We start from the raw sequence: 16,497 nt of genomic DNA, 5'->3' as shown, positions 1-16,497 counted from the left end.
TGCTGAGAGTTTTTTTGGAAGAATATTTTGGTGGTACAAATAGACTGTGCTTTGTTTTAGAAATTGAATTTCGAAAACTATATTTTACAAAATTTAAAATAATTATTTTTAGCATATGGATAAAAACATGTTATAATTTGTTTTGATGAAATGTTCAGTTTTCGAAGTTTAACAATTACCACTGCGTACGGCGCTCAACGCGCTCCCAGGGCCCGCGCATTTTTGAACGGTCTAGAAGCATGCTTGGCAAGCAATAGGATGCATACATGCATAGTTTTAATTTGCATTTGGTATTATATTTACATAAAATATTATTAATATAATAAATAGATGTATAAAATGTAAAGATTTTTTTTCATTTCAAAAAGCTGTTTCCTTACAATTTAAAACTTGAACTTTGAAATAACAAAATGTACAATAATAAAACACTTCATAAGGTATGGTAAACGAGCAGCACAGACTTGTCGACGTATTGGCTATATTGAACGATTGTTTCCACATGCTTGGAATGTCGACATGGAATTCAATTATTTTGCTAATCATTTGTCTTAAGAATGCGTAAGGCTTTGTTACTCCGGTAACGTGTAAAAAAAAATGAGTCTTTTTGGCTATGCATCGATTCAGCTTAAAAAAAGCATGAAAACAAATCTCGGGACACGTACACCATGTAGTAACTGTCTTTTTTAGTCAATTGAATGGGAAGGTTAGATTTTTAATGACAGATAAGATAACTAAGCTCCATTTATGATTTAGCCAAATGAAACAGCTGATCTGTCTTTTACTCGATGTGACTTTTGACCACAATTTCTATCGGAACTAAATTTGGAGTCTTTAGTAAGATCAAGAACGATTCTAATGGCGATCATTTAAAAGGTATAATTTGAAAGCTTTTAATGCTTTTTCTAGAATTCAACTCTTTATGCCTTCCACTGTTTATAAAATTTCATTTCATTCCGTTTATTACTTTTAACTGTTGCAGACAAAAATTCGGGGAAATAAATTTATTTTCGCGCTATATTTCAGAATTGTTTTCTTCAATTTTTTTTTTTTTTTTTTTTTTTTTCAATAGCAAATAATGATTTAAGCTAGAAATTGCTAGTAAATGCTATTACATATCAAATATATAATTTTTTTTATATCAACGGTTCCGATTCAAATAACCCAAGACTTTTAGTTGTATAGTTAATTGCTTATCAAAAATAAGACATACGTCAATTCGATAAATCATGAAGTATAAGCCAGCCATGGTAATGACTGTTGCCAGATATGTCTGGGCCATTAATGTGCCTTCTACTTTGGACATCAACATTTGCTTTGAGAGGACAGCTGTAAATAAAGAGGTTGTTAGTTGAATGAAAAGTCCCCCACCCCCCTTGATATAAACAACAATAATAAATAATAATACACGAGTAGGCTAAAACCAAATATAATAAAAGCTTGAACAAGAACACTTTAATATATTTAATACATTGGCATCCTAGTATCAAGATGAAATTATTTTAGATGAAGAAAAATTTACGGAGCATTGTCTAGATGACATATTTATTTGAGTCAAGTTTCAAAGTCGCGGGTTAAAGTATGCACGAGAAGAGGTATTTCAAATTTGAAATGGTGGTATATTAATTGCTGCGGTCATCATGATTTTGAATGCAAATATGAAAACTCTTGAGCATCGTGTCGTATATTATATATATACACGTAATGATATTTTTTAATTTAATTAATTTCCTAAATTTTATCTTAATCCAATTGCACATGACAGATCAGAGCAGAAGACGGTGTTAAAACATTTCGCGTCAGTATTACAGTACATCTTGTGTACAAGAGAATGGATGCAGATTTGCTTTTTTTCGAATAACTTGAAACAAATAGAATCTTATGTAAATTCTTTTATAAGCGTTTTTTCCATGCTGATCCCCCCACATACAAGCTGTAAAAATTTTATAATTGGTTTGAAAAACTGGTAGTTAGGAATAAATATTATTGAGTAACATATGATCATCAAAAGAAATAATTTTGTAGCTTATAAATGAAAATATGTTTAAGTGACATAACCTGTTGCAAAGGCCACCAACACCATATTTAGTATCTGCAGAATAACCATGCAGGAAATGGTCTGCAAAAAAGAATATTAAATGACTAATTTTGAATATAAGTAAACATTAAACTCCATAATAAATTTATTTATTTGTCCGAAGCCGTAAAAGCGTTATTCAAAAATATTTTTTGAATCCGAAATAAGTCATTGCGATTGTTTTAGAATAAACTAGCTGGTACCCGGCGCGTTTCTGCGGAAGAAATAATTTTGGAATTATCGTTTGAAATTTGAAATAGCTGTCTTGTTTAGTTAGGAATGATAGAAAGAACGATATCTATTTTCTTATCGGCAATGAATACATTCATTGAAACTGAATGATATATAAAGAAGAAGTATAAATAATATTTATTCTATTTTTCGATTTCTTTTTTTTATTCAAGTATACTTTTGGCCAGACAGTATTTTTTGTTTTTCCGTCTTCAGTAAAAACAAATAAATGTCATGCCTGTCCGACTCGTACGCATCCAGCTTACAACTGGCCAATTGAAAAACATGGATTTTCTAGGTTCAACCTGCACACTTGAAGTGATTGACCTTGCGCCTTGTTGATGGTCATCGGGAATGCAATTCGAATGGGGAACTGCAGTCGTTTGAAATCAAAAGGCATGTGGGAATAATGGGAATGCGTGGACTGAACACATCTTCTCTAGTCAACTTTCCGTTAAGAATAGTTGCCTCGCTTCTTGATGCATATTGATCGTCTGATTCTGATGCGCGTGATCAGGTAGCATATAAGCGTTGTCTTTCGATTCTTGCCGCATGTTGATTTTGAGATTCTGAAGCAAGTGGATTTGCAATTCATAAACGATCTGCTTTATTGTTCGCTTGTCGTTTCTCTTTTGTTTGAGAAGCTCGAATTCGCTTATTTCTACGTGCTGCAGTGGTAGATCGACTAAGTGACAAACGTTTCGGGACATATTTTTTGTCGAAGTAATCAACACGATATAAGTTTGTATAACCGAAATATTGTTCCTTGATACACTGAATAAATAGAACTGGAAAATTCCCATTATATTGTAGTATTTAACTTAAGTTGATCGGAATCTATTATAATAATTCTATTTCGTATGTGTCAGATAAACTCTGAATAATATGTGCTGTTTATCGCAGACAAAATATCGTGCGCGTTGAATGACAATATCATGTGTAGATAACTATTCATTGATGAGAAGAAAGAAAAAAACATTAGCATTCAATTTCTTTTCACTTACGTTGATTGGCATCAATCATAATAATTTTATTTTGTTTGATATATGTGCAATTAACTCCGAATGACATGTGCCGTTTACTGTTTGTTTTTATCAATAGTCAATTTCAAAATATATGCTTCGCGCAAGTGCAAGCAATAAGTAGGTAAAATTTTATCGCAATCGGTCGAACGTTACGGCAGCGCATGAGGTACGAACAAACAAAAATTCATTTTTATATGTTGTTGTCTTGTCCAGTAGTGCAATAGGATTAGATCTGTCCAAAAGTGTCTAAAACGGCTTTGGCCGCATCAATAACCTCAGTAGAGTAGAGGAATTGATGCGGTGAATCGAGATGGATCTTGAAGAGCTTCGCCAAAATGGCTGGGCAATCAAAGATAGGGTCGGGGGAGAGTTCAGTATCAATGCAGTGAGGACAACTTCTGCAGCTTCGATGGCCATCGGAAGATATTTTCATTTCCTTGAAGTGTTCAGTCCTCCGTCTAACGATGGTTGTGGATGTAGTACGATCACAATTTAGGGCAGGGATGGAGTGCTTCTGAAAAGAAGCAGGAAGTAGTCTGCGGCTGGCTATTGCATCAGCATCAGTCAGGGTGAGGCTGTAAGAAAGTTGAGGGTTTTTTCGGGCCTCCTTGGCCAGGATATCAGCCCTCTCATTTCCCTCGATATCGACGTGTCCATTGGAGAATGCAGGTTCTTTGGGCCTTAGTTATTTCGTTTAAGAGAAGGGTGATATCTTGGGTGAGCTGGGAGTTTCCTCTTAATATGGCCTGGAGGGCAGAGAGGGAGTTCGAGAATAATAAAAGTCCATGAGAATTTTGGATTGCTTTAGTGTAGTAGAGATTCAAAGCCTCCTTTATAGCCACCAGCTCACAGGTGTAGTTTGGGGTAATTTTACCAACAGATATTTTGTGGGATTCAGATTTGTCATTCGCATAGGTCAAAAAGATGCCGGCACCACCCCGGTCAAGACTGAAGTCTGAAGAGCCATCGGTAAATGAATGGCCACATTTTGTGTCGAATTTGAGAGCTCATGGATGGTGTGGAGACCCTTCTCCCTTATCATTGCATCTGGGGTTTTTTTTCGTGCAGGGCTGTAGAAGATTTAAATTTATTTTAGCCCTTGGTGAGGGACTGATGGGGAAAGAGGGTTCCTGAATATAAGAAAAATCCTCATGCTGGACCGGAGGCTCTGGCAACCCCCCTCTTCCTATACTAATCTTCTCCAGAGCCTTGCAGATACGATTGCAGAAACTAGGATTATCTTGGGAGACCTAAATGCATTTTTATATATTAGATGATAGAAACACATTATTCCATTGTATGCACATTGATTAGCAAAAATTTGAAACTGTAAGTAGTTGATTAAGGCGAAGTAAGAAAAAAATATTGTCTTTTGCGCTAAAGTTTGAAGTAATTTTTGTACGTTTGACCGTTGAAATTAAAAAGTTATGTGATTTTTTTTTAATTAATGATATATGTTTCGGAAAAGGAAAGTAAACTGCACCATTGTCTGTTCATAAAGCTGTGTTTTATCTTAGATTCCAGAATTCCTATAAAAATATTATTCAAAATTTCCGTTTTCATGGACATTTTGTATAATTTTTTATTGTTTTCACATAATACGGATAAGCAGGCATGTAAACAAATACCGTTTCAAAATCGTCATTATGCTATTGAAGCAAGTTTGAAACTCCGAGATGAATCAAAAATCTCAAGAACGCATCTTTTAATGTTGACAAGAATTTCGTTGTATGTACTACAACAAGGCAAAATAAAAAGTGATGCACTCTCTGGAGAAATACTTACCAACGCACTATATCCTGTGTCGTGGACTTTCTCCAACAAATGATCGAATAGTGAAAGTAATAAGATGCTAATTAGCTGCAAAAGAAATATTTCAAGAAAGAATAAGAAATAAGGAAGAGCAACTCGCCTTTATCTATATCTATCTATACTAATAATAAAGATGAATGTATGTGTGTGTGTGTTAGCATTCTACAAGCCAGACTATTGACCTAGAGCGACTAAATTTGGCACTTGCATATCTTGGAAGTCGGGAATGTGCAACTAGGAGCGATTTTGAATTTTGAATTAAAATGTTAATTAATTAAAAAATTAAGCTGAGTTTTGGTGTTTTTCCCGCGATGACTTCCGTAATTATTATCACATAAAAATACATTTTATACAGTTTCAAAATTTTGAAACTGTGTAAAACGTATTTTCGGTTTTTTTAATGATATTAATTAAATAGTGGTTTGAATTTTGGCTATTTTTTAAAATAATATTTTGCCCGATTTATAACAATAGATATAGTTATCGTTCTAAAATTCAGACTGTTTTCACTGTTCAATCCAATAATTACCCACGTGAGTTTCTCCCATTGTTTGTTTACATCCAAATTATTACTAGCAATGCAGCGGCTCTTATGGCCCAGAGCCACCATTGCACCGGGCATTAACTTCAGATTTAGGTTCTCTTCATTTTTTTTTTAATTGAATCCATATGCATGTCATCATAGTCGATTTGACGTCCCCCCCCCGTATGAGTCATGGTATTAAAGAACTGACATATAAGCACTAACGCTTTTTCCCATATCGAAATCTAAATGTTTTTCGGACACCTATACCACCCTCTTTAGCTCCCTCTGGTCGCTACCCGACTATTTCCAAATTTCTCAAATATATTGATTGTGAAATTGATGATGGAATATAGGCATGTATCACCTGAGTGAAGCCAACCAGTACAAGTTGGTATTTGAGCAAGAAAGTGGTTTGCTCAAAGGAGGCGATGTTGGAACTGCTGAAAGATTCGGCTTTGATGGGTGTCAGGTACTCCCTAAGCAAGGCTGCCGTGTCCTCTAGGTGGGTGATAAGGTCCACCAGGGCGGCGCGCTTCTCGTCTTCTTCCTCCATAGTCGTGCAGGTGACAAGGGACGGACTGCGAGAACCCCGGGACGCTAGAGAGCTGTAATGGGAGGAGAATCTGTCAACATACATTTGGACATAAAATCTGCAATTTCCCTTGAATAATGAAAGATGCTGATACTATATTTTAAGCAAATAATAGTTGAAGGGGTACCGTCAGAAAAATACTTTCTTCACTAACATTATTAGAGCAGTATAAAGTCGTGGTAGTTGTATCAAAATGTACATCAGAGACCATACACAGCAAAGGATACAAAATTGATATAATATCAGGGACCACACGTAATATAAGGCACAAGTGTCACAATGCAACTGCTGATATATGAGAGCGTTGCAAGTATTTTGCTTCAATAAAATGTTTTGGTAAACTCGCTGCTTTTGGTGACTAGCTTGTTCGTCCAGATTATTGACTTTATTGAGTTATTAAATGATTAATATAAAATACATTTATTTTTGAAAGATTCATTTTATTATTTGATACGACTGTAAAAAAATGAACTTGATTATACAATTAGTGTTGTAAACTGATTCAATTATAACGAAATCAAAACGGAAGGGAAAACCCTCTAATGGAGTTCAAAGCACGCAAATGAAAGTTTCCATGAACGAGTTTGAATTTCATTATAACATTTAAAAACGTTGTTACAGACTGTGCATATAACTGAATTAAAAAATATTAAAATTCAGGGAAAAAATTGTACGGAAACGGAATTGGATATAATTAAAAAGGCATTTTATTTAATATAATACAAAAACCATTTTCCTAAAATAATTGCTTTGGTAGATATTCATATCATTCTCCACATTGCGATTACCCATCAGGTGATGTAGAACCTATTTTTGCGATAGATTAAACTCTCATTGAAGCCTAATTTTTGATCTTTTATATCTTTTTTTTCTCTGGCTGAATGGACTTTTTGGTGACACTACGAACACTCTCCAGAACATTTCTAGTAATATTTTGCTCCCACATTATCTATTCCAATCGTTGAATTCAAAGCACGTGTAAAAGAATTGAATAATGAAGCTTGAAATTCATACGAGGGTTTTGTTTACATTTGACTGCTGCCATTCAACAATAAGAAATAAAAGTGGTTTCTCTGCCACCTACGTTAGAAGTATAATATACGACATTTTGCTATAAAAATTACATTACCTAATGTACTCAATGAATCAATCCCAAAATAGAGTGCAATATTACTTACTAACCAGTTTTGGAGTCCAGCTGGTTCATTGGAATTATTTCGTGCGAAAAATTTTAATTAAATCTTTCATGCCTAACTTAGTCTGAGCACTAACCTCAACAAAAAAATTTGAAATGGAATCCTACAACTTGTGCAAATTTCGCAGCTTCACATCGACTCCGTTCATCGTGCTTCACCGATAGTTTTGACATGCAACAAAATAGGACCTATCATTTGAACGAGAAATTATGAAACGAACCAAAAATATTGCTTGCTGACTGAAAGAAGGTTCATGAAATGTGGTCTAAGGATAAGCAATGAAATATTCAGTATCAAAATTAAATTTGTGAATACCGAATATATTTTACCATTTATGTAATTTCTTAGCTTGTGTTTATTTTTAATACAATTGGACTGCGATAAGAAAGCAAACTTCAAGTTTAAAGAGTCATATTTTCATGCATCCAATCAAAATGCAGTAAAGAGAGCAATGCTTAGAAATGCATAAACTAAACTTTTTTTCATTATTTACTACTTTTGAAGCCATTTATTCTTTACAGACACATAGAAAAAAGGAAAATCAAAAATTTCATTCGAATTCACATTGATTTAAAAAGAAAAAACGCATTTTCCAAAAAAGAAACCAAAACTTGGCCAAAACCAGTAAACACTTAGTATAAAATATTTGTTCAAACAATAAACATTATTTGAATTTCATATCACTAATTATAAGTATTGTTGTAAACTATGCTAAAACTTTTTCTGCGAATATATTAACGTCAAAAGAAAAATTGTTCGGCAAATAAGTTGGTATATATATATATATATATATATATATATATATATATATATATATTAAAAAAAAAAAGAATAATTTCCTGAGTTTTCAGATTGCATGAAAATTATTTTTGTTCCATAATATTTCCCGAAGTTATCTAAGAAAAATACTAAAATTTCGCTTAATTCTTTATTATTTTTAATTATTATTGAAATAAAAAATATCTTTAAAATGCATTTTCACTCTCAAAAAAATAATTTTCAACCAAATTTCGTACCTCTAATTGTAGGTTTGTCCTACAGAGCGCCAACTCACAAGCAAACTTGCGATGCACAAATTTATTACATTAGAAGATAATTTGCAGAATATATACACACACACACACACACACACACACACACACACACACACACACACACACACACACACACACACACACACACACACACACACATTTATATAACGCTAACATACAAAGCACAGAAATCGCTTTTATTACTTACTAACCATACCCGCACAGAGTTGCCCATGGCCAAGAGGAAAAATTAGTTTTTAAACCTAGCCTCTACCCGATATTACATGGGCATGTCAAGCAATATCAAATAAACACAAAAATATGTTTAGAAATCATCAAAATAACTACAAAACAATTTTTTACAGCACTCATTCAGAAACTGGTAGACTTGGCCGTGTGCTTTAAATGTTGGCATAAAGCCGTGTTCATGCACCTGTGCACTCATAAATGAAGTCATTTGAAAAGCATTATTATACTGGCGTATGTTCTTCACAAATTCTTTGGAAGTAGGATGTTCATTAGTAAGAAGTTAATGTTCAGGAACGGGGAACATTTCTTCTAATTTAATTTTTTCTTGTAAATAACACATGCCTTTTGATTCATCTTTCCGTTTTAAAGCTGAACAATATGGACAGACTATAGACATTGTTCCTATTGAAACCGAAGCATCATTCTGTAATCCACACATAGATTGTAGAGCTTTTCTGTAAACCACACATGTATAGGGCGGAGTGCTCCTTTTTGGACCGAATATTAGGAAGATTTGTGCAATTCTTCTACTCCTAAAATTTAAACGTCTGTCTCTCTCAGCAAAGAGGCGATCACTTCGCTCCTAATGAGATTCATTCTGTCTCTGTAATTCAGTTGCAGAGTGATTTAAAGAGAGACGGTTACTTCGCTCCCCTTCTTTAAGTGTAGACATTCTATCTCTGATATTCGCTAACCGAACATATTTTTCCTCTACATTTTCATTATCGCGCAACAAACGAAGCGTTTCGGCATTTAATGTGCTCCGGCCAAGGTTGGATTTCCTTTTTTTGGGCATAATGAGCTTTGAATTGCTGTTTAAAATCAGACGTAAACGAAGAAATGTTGTTGAATGACAACAGTCAAATATAAATAAATTATCAGAAGTAATTCAGTCTGCTTCATCGAATGTTTTAGCAGCTGTCATTCAACGTTTCACTTAGCTAATCATTGGAGGTACAAAATATTAGATTTGTTCTGGAAATGTTTTACCATGTCATAAAAATTTCCAAGTATATACAGGAAAAAATGTACAAGGAAGAGAGAAGTAGGCTCGAAACAAAGTTTTATCGAACGCTTTAACAGGATTAACCGTCACCAGATGGAAATAGTTATGATTTAACTATGGAAATTGATCATCGTAACTTCCAAGACAATATAATGAAAAAATTGGAATATGATTATCTTGAAATTCAATAAATTACCTTTTTAATGATGCCAATTTCAATTTCGTACATTTTCTCTTTTAATTTCTCTTTTAATAAATTTTTAGTTCAATTTAATGCATTATATTTTTAAATATTATGGTGGAGTTCAAACTCATTCATCAGAACATTTAACTTCCTGCTTTTGCCAATTATTTACTCTACAGTAGTATTTTCACTTCCACTTTTATTTCTTAGTAACATATACTGCCTTTCATTTTTGTTGTTTCAATTAGTTGTTTTATTATTACTAATATTAGTATTAGTACCTAGTGCATCCGTATATTGTTGTTCTAAGTACCTGCAATCGCGCCAAATTCTGTTTTCTATTCATGTATATTCTTTATTTTTATTTATTCATTTTTTTGATGGAGAGTTGTCTTTTATAACTTCTTTTTCGTTTTACAAAATTCAACAATTAGTTTAATTTAACAATTCAGAAATTCCGATCTACCCAGCCAATTATTTCACCTCCCACCCCCACCGCTCCAATTCCCCCGATTTGTGGTTAAATTTGGCAAAAAAAAAAAAAAAAAAAAAAAAATGAAGAACGCATTTCCGTATCGAATAGCAACCTTTTGACCCCCCCCCCCGCCATGCAAGGCCACAACACACCACCAGCAGCAGATGCCATAATCAGGCTCTCGCTTCCCTTTAAGGAACATTCATGAAGAAGCATTATTTATGATAATGCTTCTTCATGAATGGGTGCATCATCAATGACGGATTTTATTTTTATCTGAGGGGGGTTTCTAAATATATGTCTCGCATAATGGAGACTTTTATGCGTCAACTGCAAAGCCAAAAGTTTTTTTTCTACTGTTATAAAATCAATCAATGTATTCGTGGACTTCACATCCTTTAATATTAGCTGCCTTTAAGAGAACATTTTTCACAATTTAGTTCCATTAAAAAAAATTTCCACTATTACTCACAGAGAATTGTTGAAAATATTAATAAGATACCGCTTCAAAATTTTTATTACCACAAAATATTTGAATATTTTATCTTATTATGATCATACAGTTGAGGTCCTGGTATGATTAAATTAAATAATAAAATGTTCGATTTCCCGTTTTTGTGCAGAACTTTGTCCCTGAAATCGAAAATTATGAAACTTAACTCTCTGCACTCGGATGGTGACTCTCACTCACCATTCAAGACGGCGCATCATTTCGTCGACTTATTAAATTTTGATTGTTAAAAGTACCCGCAGAGTACTAAGAGGATGCAAATTAATTAAACCGGGAGTATTCGACGTAAGCCGTAACCGAGAGCATTCATCGCCTCCGAATAGGTTCGGAGACAAATTTTAAAAAAGTGATTTATAAAACATTTTTTATTGTACCAAATAGCTAAAACAGACTTCAAAATGTCACTATTAGAAGAAGAAAAAAAATATACTCATTGCTTTTAGTTTTTGAAAAAAAAAAGTTTATTTAATGAAAATTTAGCAAAAATTTCAATGTTATTAGAACAGAGTAAGTTAAAAAAAATAATGGAAATATTTAATTTTTATTTCACCTATATATATATAAATAGCTTAAACTATATAAAATGTAGCAGACCACAAGATAAAAATTATTTTAATAAATAAAAATCTTATGAGCATTTGAAATGGCCGTTAATGATTTTTTTTTTGTCAAAATTTGTCTATGTTTTGAACTTAAAGTGTATGTAAAAACTATCTAAATGAAACTAATTTAAAAGCTATCTATCAGACTCTCGAAGGGGTTAGGTACATGCATACCAAATTTCATGAAATTTTATTGAACTGATTTTGAGATATCACATTTTCAGCGAATCAATCACAGTAATATATTCATTCTTCAGAAAATGCGTTTGTATATTGTACTTGTAAATTAATTCATCCGAATGCCATGGAAACAAATGTAGTTTTCACGGTTTTTTAAATAAAATGCCAAAAATAAACGAACTACGGTTTAGTAGATGGAAATATAATATAAACATATCAAATATTATTTTGGAGAATTTTAAAGTACAAATAAAATAATCTCTCATTTTCGGTTAAAAATATCATCATTCCCGATTTTATTTTTATTTGTTGTGTTTTATGGAAACTATTATATGTACAGTTCTATCTCACATATATTAAAAACAAAGTCTGTTTTAGCATCTACGAAGTTTGGACTTTGTTTTCAGATTTGAAAAAAAGATTTCAAAATTTTCAGGAAAAATTATCTTTTTAAATTATCTAGCCGGATTAAAAATTATTTAGCTGGATACCTTAAAACAATTATATATTTATTTTTTGGAGCAATAAACAAGTCTTTGTATTAGGTGAATAATTATGCATCGAATTACTTTTCCGAGTGCAAAGGGTTAAATTTATTAAAAGTTTCGTAAGTAAAGAACGTGGCTTTATAGAAGAGTGAGGAATTCAAAATATCTTACCTGATTTCTACTGATGTTTGTACAAGAGTGTTTAGTAATGATAAGGGATCGTCCTTATTGTTTATCTGAAAAACAGAGTTGAATTATGAACATTTGTCACTTTGTTCTTGCAAAAGGGCACTAAGCAATATTTGACACAAGAAATTCTTTTTAAGTTTCAAGATAGCATAAAATAGGGGAAGTACCTCGAATAAATATATACATTTTATTTGGTTTATTTCTTTTAAAAGAAAACACTTCGGTATTAGAACAATTTAAATATAATCACGTAACGAGCAAAATTTCTACTAAATGATTTGTGTCAGTCATCAATAGGTTTAGTTATATAGATGTCCCGTTTTAAAGAAACACTACGCATATTTTGGGACGGACCTCGCCATTTTGAACCGCTGTCAGATGAGGAGGACGACACCTGAGCCGGCACCCCCTCACCAAACTTTCACACCAGCGGGAGGACGTTTGGTCCCGACGGATTTAACATGCACCAAACCCGCTTCTTTGGTGGAATCGGGTTCCGAACCTGAAACACTCCCAGTTCTGAAGCCCCGTCAGTCATGAATAAGTGTATATGCTATATTATCTAAGTTGTGATGTTTTTTCTCTTTCTTACAAAAGTAAAGTGGAATTATTTTCTTACATTCTTTCGTCACAAAAAGTTTCTATTATAGCATAATAGAGGCACCAACAGTAAATTTTCGATCTCATAGCAAATTTATTCATTGAATCGCTCAATCAGCTATGATATTTAAATTGATTATTATTACTGTAATTGTATGTATGGATGGACAAACAACATCAGATTTTTTTTTTAATATGAAGCAGATCAAGAAAGACAAATGCATCGAATTCTCAAGCAACGGTTTTACGGCTACTGCAATTCTGTGCGTTTGCAAAAATGAGTAAATGAATCAAAATGGAACAAAACATTTTTTTTTTTCGAGAATCATAAGGGTCAGGCTTGTTAAAATGCCCATTGCGAAAACTAAAAATAATGTTAGAATAAAAATATGGAGAAAAAAGAATGTGATTTGAAAGGATTTGAAATAAGGAATTTGCTTTTAATAAGAGGATCATTTTGTTCTACTGATCTTTGAATGTGATTCCTTTTCCAGATGGCGCTGTGTTTCAATGATCGAAAATGAGCTATAAGGTCAAAAAAGACACACAAAAAAAGTTTATAATTTTTATCTTTAATTTAGTATGTAAATAATTCATCTAGCATAGTTATATCCTTTCTACTTTTTCGTTAACAAAGAAAGCAAAAAGAAAATTGCCCAAAACCGAAAAAGAAAAGTCCGCTTTGTGAGCTTGGTGCATTGACATTTTAAGCTTCCTGTGTTTAAAAAAAATGATTCTGGGATTTAAGCTTCTGCGCGAATCTGACTAGCCATAAGTTAATCGATAAGACAAGACAGGGTACAGTTCTAGAGAAGGGTACCATTTGGCGATTTCCCGCCAAATTTTTCTCGCCAAGCCCCACGGACGCTGTAATCTTCAGAATTGTATTTCTCAATATTATGACTATTTTCAAGAGATTTTTTTCTGAAGATTACAGCGTCCTTGGGGCGATGGCAGGAGAAAAATTTGGCATGAAGTATACAAAAAGAACAAAAATAAGAATAATTATATTTAATAGAATATTATAATATTATATTTATATTTAGAATATTAGAAGAGTAGAATTTAGAATATTATAATTATAAAATAAGAATAATTATATAATAATAATTATATAAGAAATAATTAAAAATAGCACAATTTAAACAATGTTAAATTTTTAAAAAAATGCACAAAAATAACAATACAAATTTTTTTTTAACTCACCCGATTTAACGATGTGAATTTCGTTAATTTACAGTAATGCCCTTCTCTTCTACAAACCTTTCCTTTCCGTTAATACCATATCCTGCCCGCATTCACCACACTTCCATCAGCAATTAAATCCATTTTCATGCACCATTCAACGCACGCTTTCGCTACCAAACGTTCTAAATCGAAAAACCCCTCAATTTAAGGGATTCCTCATTTGTCACATTCATACCAGCCATTTTACACCACAAGAAAAATCGACGAAAGTAAGAAAAAAAAATACTTTACAAGCAGAAGAAATCAGAATAAATCCAATCGTCAATTAATTGAAGAGAAAATCTTGAAATTCCCCACGAAAAGCTGCCAGCACAAGAGAAATCGAAGAAAGTAAGAAAAAATACGTTACAAGACTTGGGGAGCAGTAGAAATTAGAAATTCCCCGCGAAAAGCTGCACTTATACCTAATTGGTTGATATTCAAAGTCAATTCATACCTGATTAGTTTATAATTACATCACCGACATCACCCCATTCTCTTCACAGGGTTGCCATACATTGCAGGCGTAGAGGGGTTGCCATATTGGCAACTTTAGCTTTAAAATTTGGCGCCAAACTTGGCGGTACCCGTCTCTAGAATTTAGCCCAAGACAGAAATTTAGCGTCTGATTGCTACAATCCAGTTGTACTTTGAATCAAATCCATCAAAGGATTCTCGTATTCAGGACACATTGCTGTTTTGTTTCTTTATAACATGAAATACAAGAAAGTAAACACATATTTTCAAAGGGTTTTTAATACGCATGTTGCCATTCACGTGGAATAAAAATATTACATTTTTTTTTTTTTTTTTTTTTTTTTTGTAGTTTGAGTGTTGCAAATCATATTCGAGGGAAAATACACTGATTTTATTAATAGTGTTTATTTACAATCATATTGCTGTTCTGTTCAACTGAAAATAATAAAGTTTTTACTTGTATGTATTATTTTCTGTTCATAATTTATTATTAAAATGGACTTTTCTTTATAAAGTATAGGATTTCCATTGAATGGTTGACTGATTAGGCCAAGCGAACTTGTGTCATAATAGTTTTTATCGCACAAGAGCCTTTCTGCGCCAAACGCCCGTTCATTACGAATTAAAACGAGTAATTAAAAAAAAATACGATGAAAACCACCACAAATCCAATTATGTCAAGCAACTGAATATCTTTGGAAAAAAAAAAACAAGTTTACATGAGGGTTGTCTCCTAAAATATCTTTTAAATTGTCAGTAATTGTACTAAAGCGGGCTTGTCGTTGCAAATTGAAATTCTTACATTAGCACAGATGTGTTAGTTTCCCACATGTGTTTAGTTGTTAAAACGCAACTGCATCTATTGCAAAAAGATTCAGAGTCAGAATATAAAAAAATATTTCCATTGAACTGATATTTTTATAATATTCATTGACCGAATGTGATCTGTAAATTGCGTCATGTGACTTTGCATTGTGTAAAGATAATTCTAAAAATTATTGAACAGAACCTTGGAGTTTACCAAATCTGATATATAGTTGCAAGGATGGATTATCAAATAAACAATTATCTAGGAGCTTCCGACTTTCGGGCAGTCAGGTTTTGAGCTCTGTAGTATTTTCAGAGTGTTCTAATTTTTGTTTGACTTACAAAAAGCCATTCATTCGACCATATTAAAACTAAGATCGTTTAACGTTTAAATTTGAGAATATTATTCTGTAATTATTTTTTTTGGTTTATTTAAAAGCACTTCTAATTTTTAATTAATCATTTTTCTTTATATGCAAGATACTAGAATCACCTGTCTTGAAAACAATATATTATTAGATCTCCTTTATTTCAGTTTTCAAAATTTTTAGTACTATAAAAATTACTTATTTTATTTACCAATAAAAAAAAATCTAATTTTGGAAATTTAGAAGGAAAAAGAAAACCCTGATAAAGACTGGTTTTACTTATAGGGCTCCTACAGAGTTTAATTCGGCTCTATGTAGTTACTTCTAAACTAATAAGTGGTCACGTAGAAGGGGCTCCCCAAAATTGAATTACATTTTTAACATTTTGATTAATTTTTTAATGAATTAAAGTTTTTCTTCAATGCTTTTGAAGCATATTGCTGTAAAGAATCATTTTCGCCTCATTTTAAAATTCAAAATATTAGCTTTACTAGCAATAACAATTTTATTTAAAAGCGTTAGAAGTTTTTAATCCCTACAATTTCTCTTTATTTTTAATAAATTTTTTCAAAATATTTTAAAGCTCATTTTACAATACCTAATTGTTTTAATAAGAGCATTAATACACACGAGCGTTGCCACAG

At 32.4% G+C, this 16,497-nt stretch overlaps 1 protein-coding gene across 1 annotated transcript in view; it reads right to left on the bottom strand.

Annotated features, from left to right (window-relative positions):
- The window catches only part of LOC129989506 (uncharacterized), a 36,745-nt gene that overhangs the window by 4,206 nt on the left and 16,042 nt on the right, over positions 1-16,497 (bottom strand). Inside the window, exons 3-7 of the mRNA XM_056098079.1 lie at positions 12,357-12,421; positions 6,033-6,273; positions 5,116-5,190; positions 2,056-2,116; positions 1,211-1,326 (exon numbers count right to left, since the gene is read on the bottom strand). Coding sequence (XP_055954054.1) covers positions 1,211-1,326; positions 2,056-2,116; positions 5,116-5,190; positions 6,033-6,273; positions 12,357-12,421 — 558 coding nt within the window. The remainder of the gene's footprint in view (positions 1-1,210; positions 1,327-2,055; positions 2,117-5,115; positions 5,191-6,032; positions 6,274-12,356; positions 12,422-16,497) is intronic.

Source organism: Argiope bruennichi, chromosome 10, assembly GCF_947563725.1.
Source record: "Argiope bruennichi chromosome 10, qqArgBrue1.1, whole genome shotgun sequence".
Taxonomy (NCBI): domain Eukaryota; kingdom Metazoa; phylum Arthropoda; class Arachnida; order Araneae; family Araneidae; genus Argiope; species Argiope bruennichi.
This window is presented reverse-complemented; position numbering and strand designations above follow the sequence as displayed.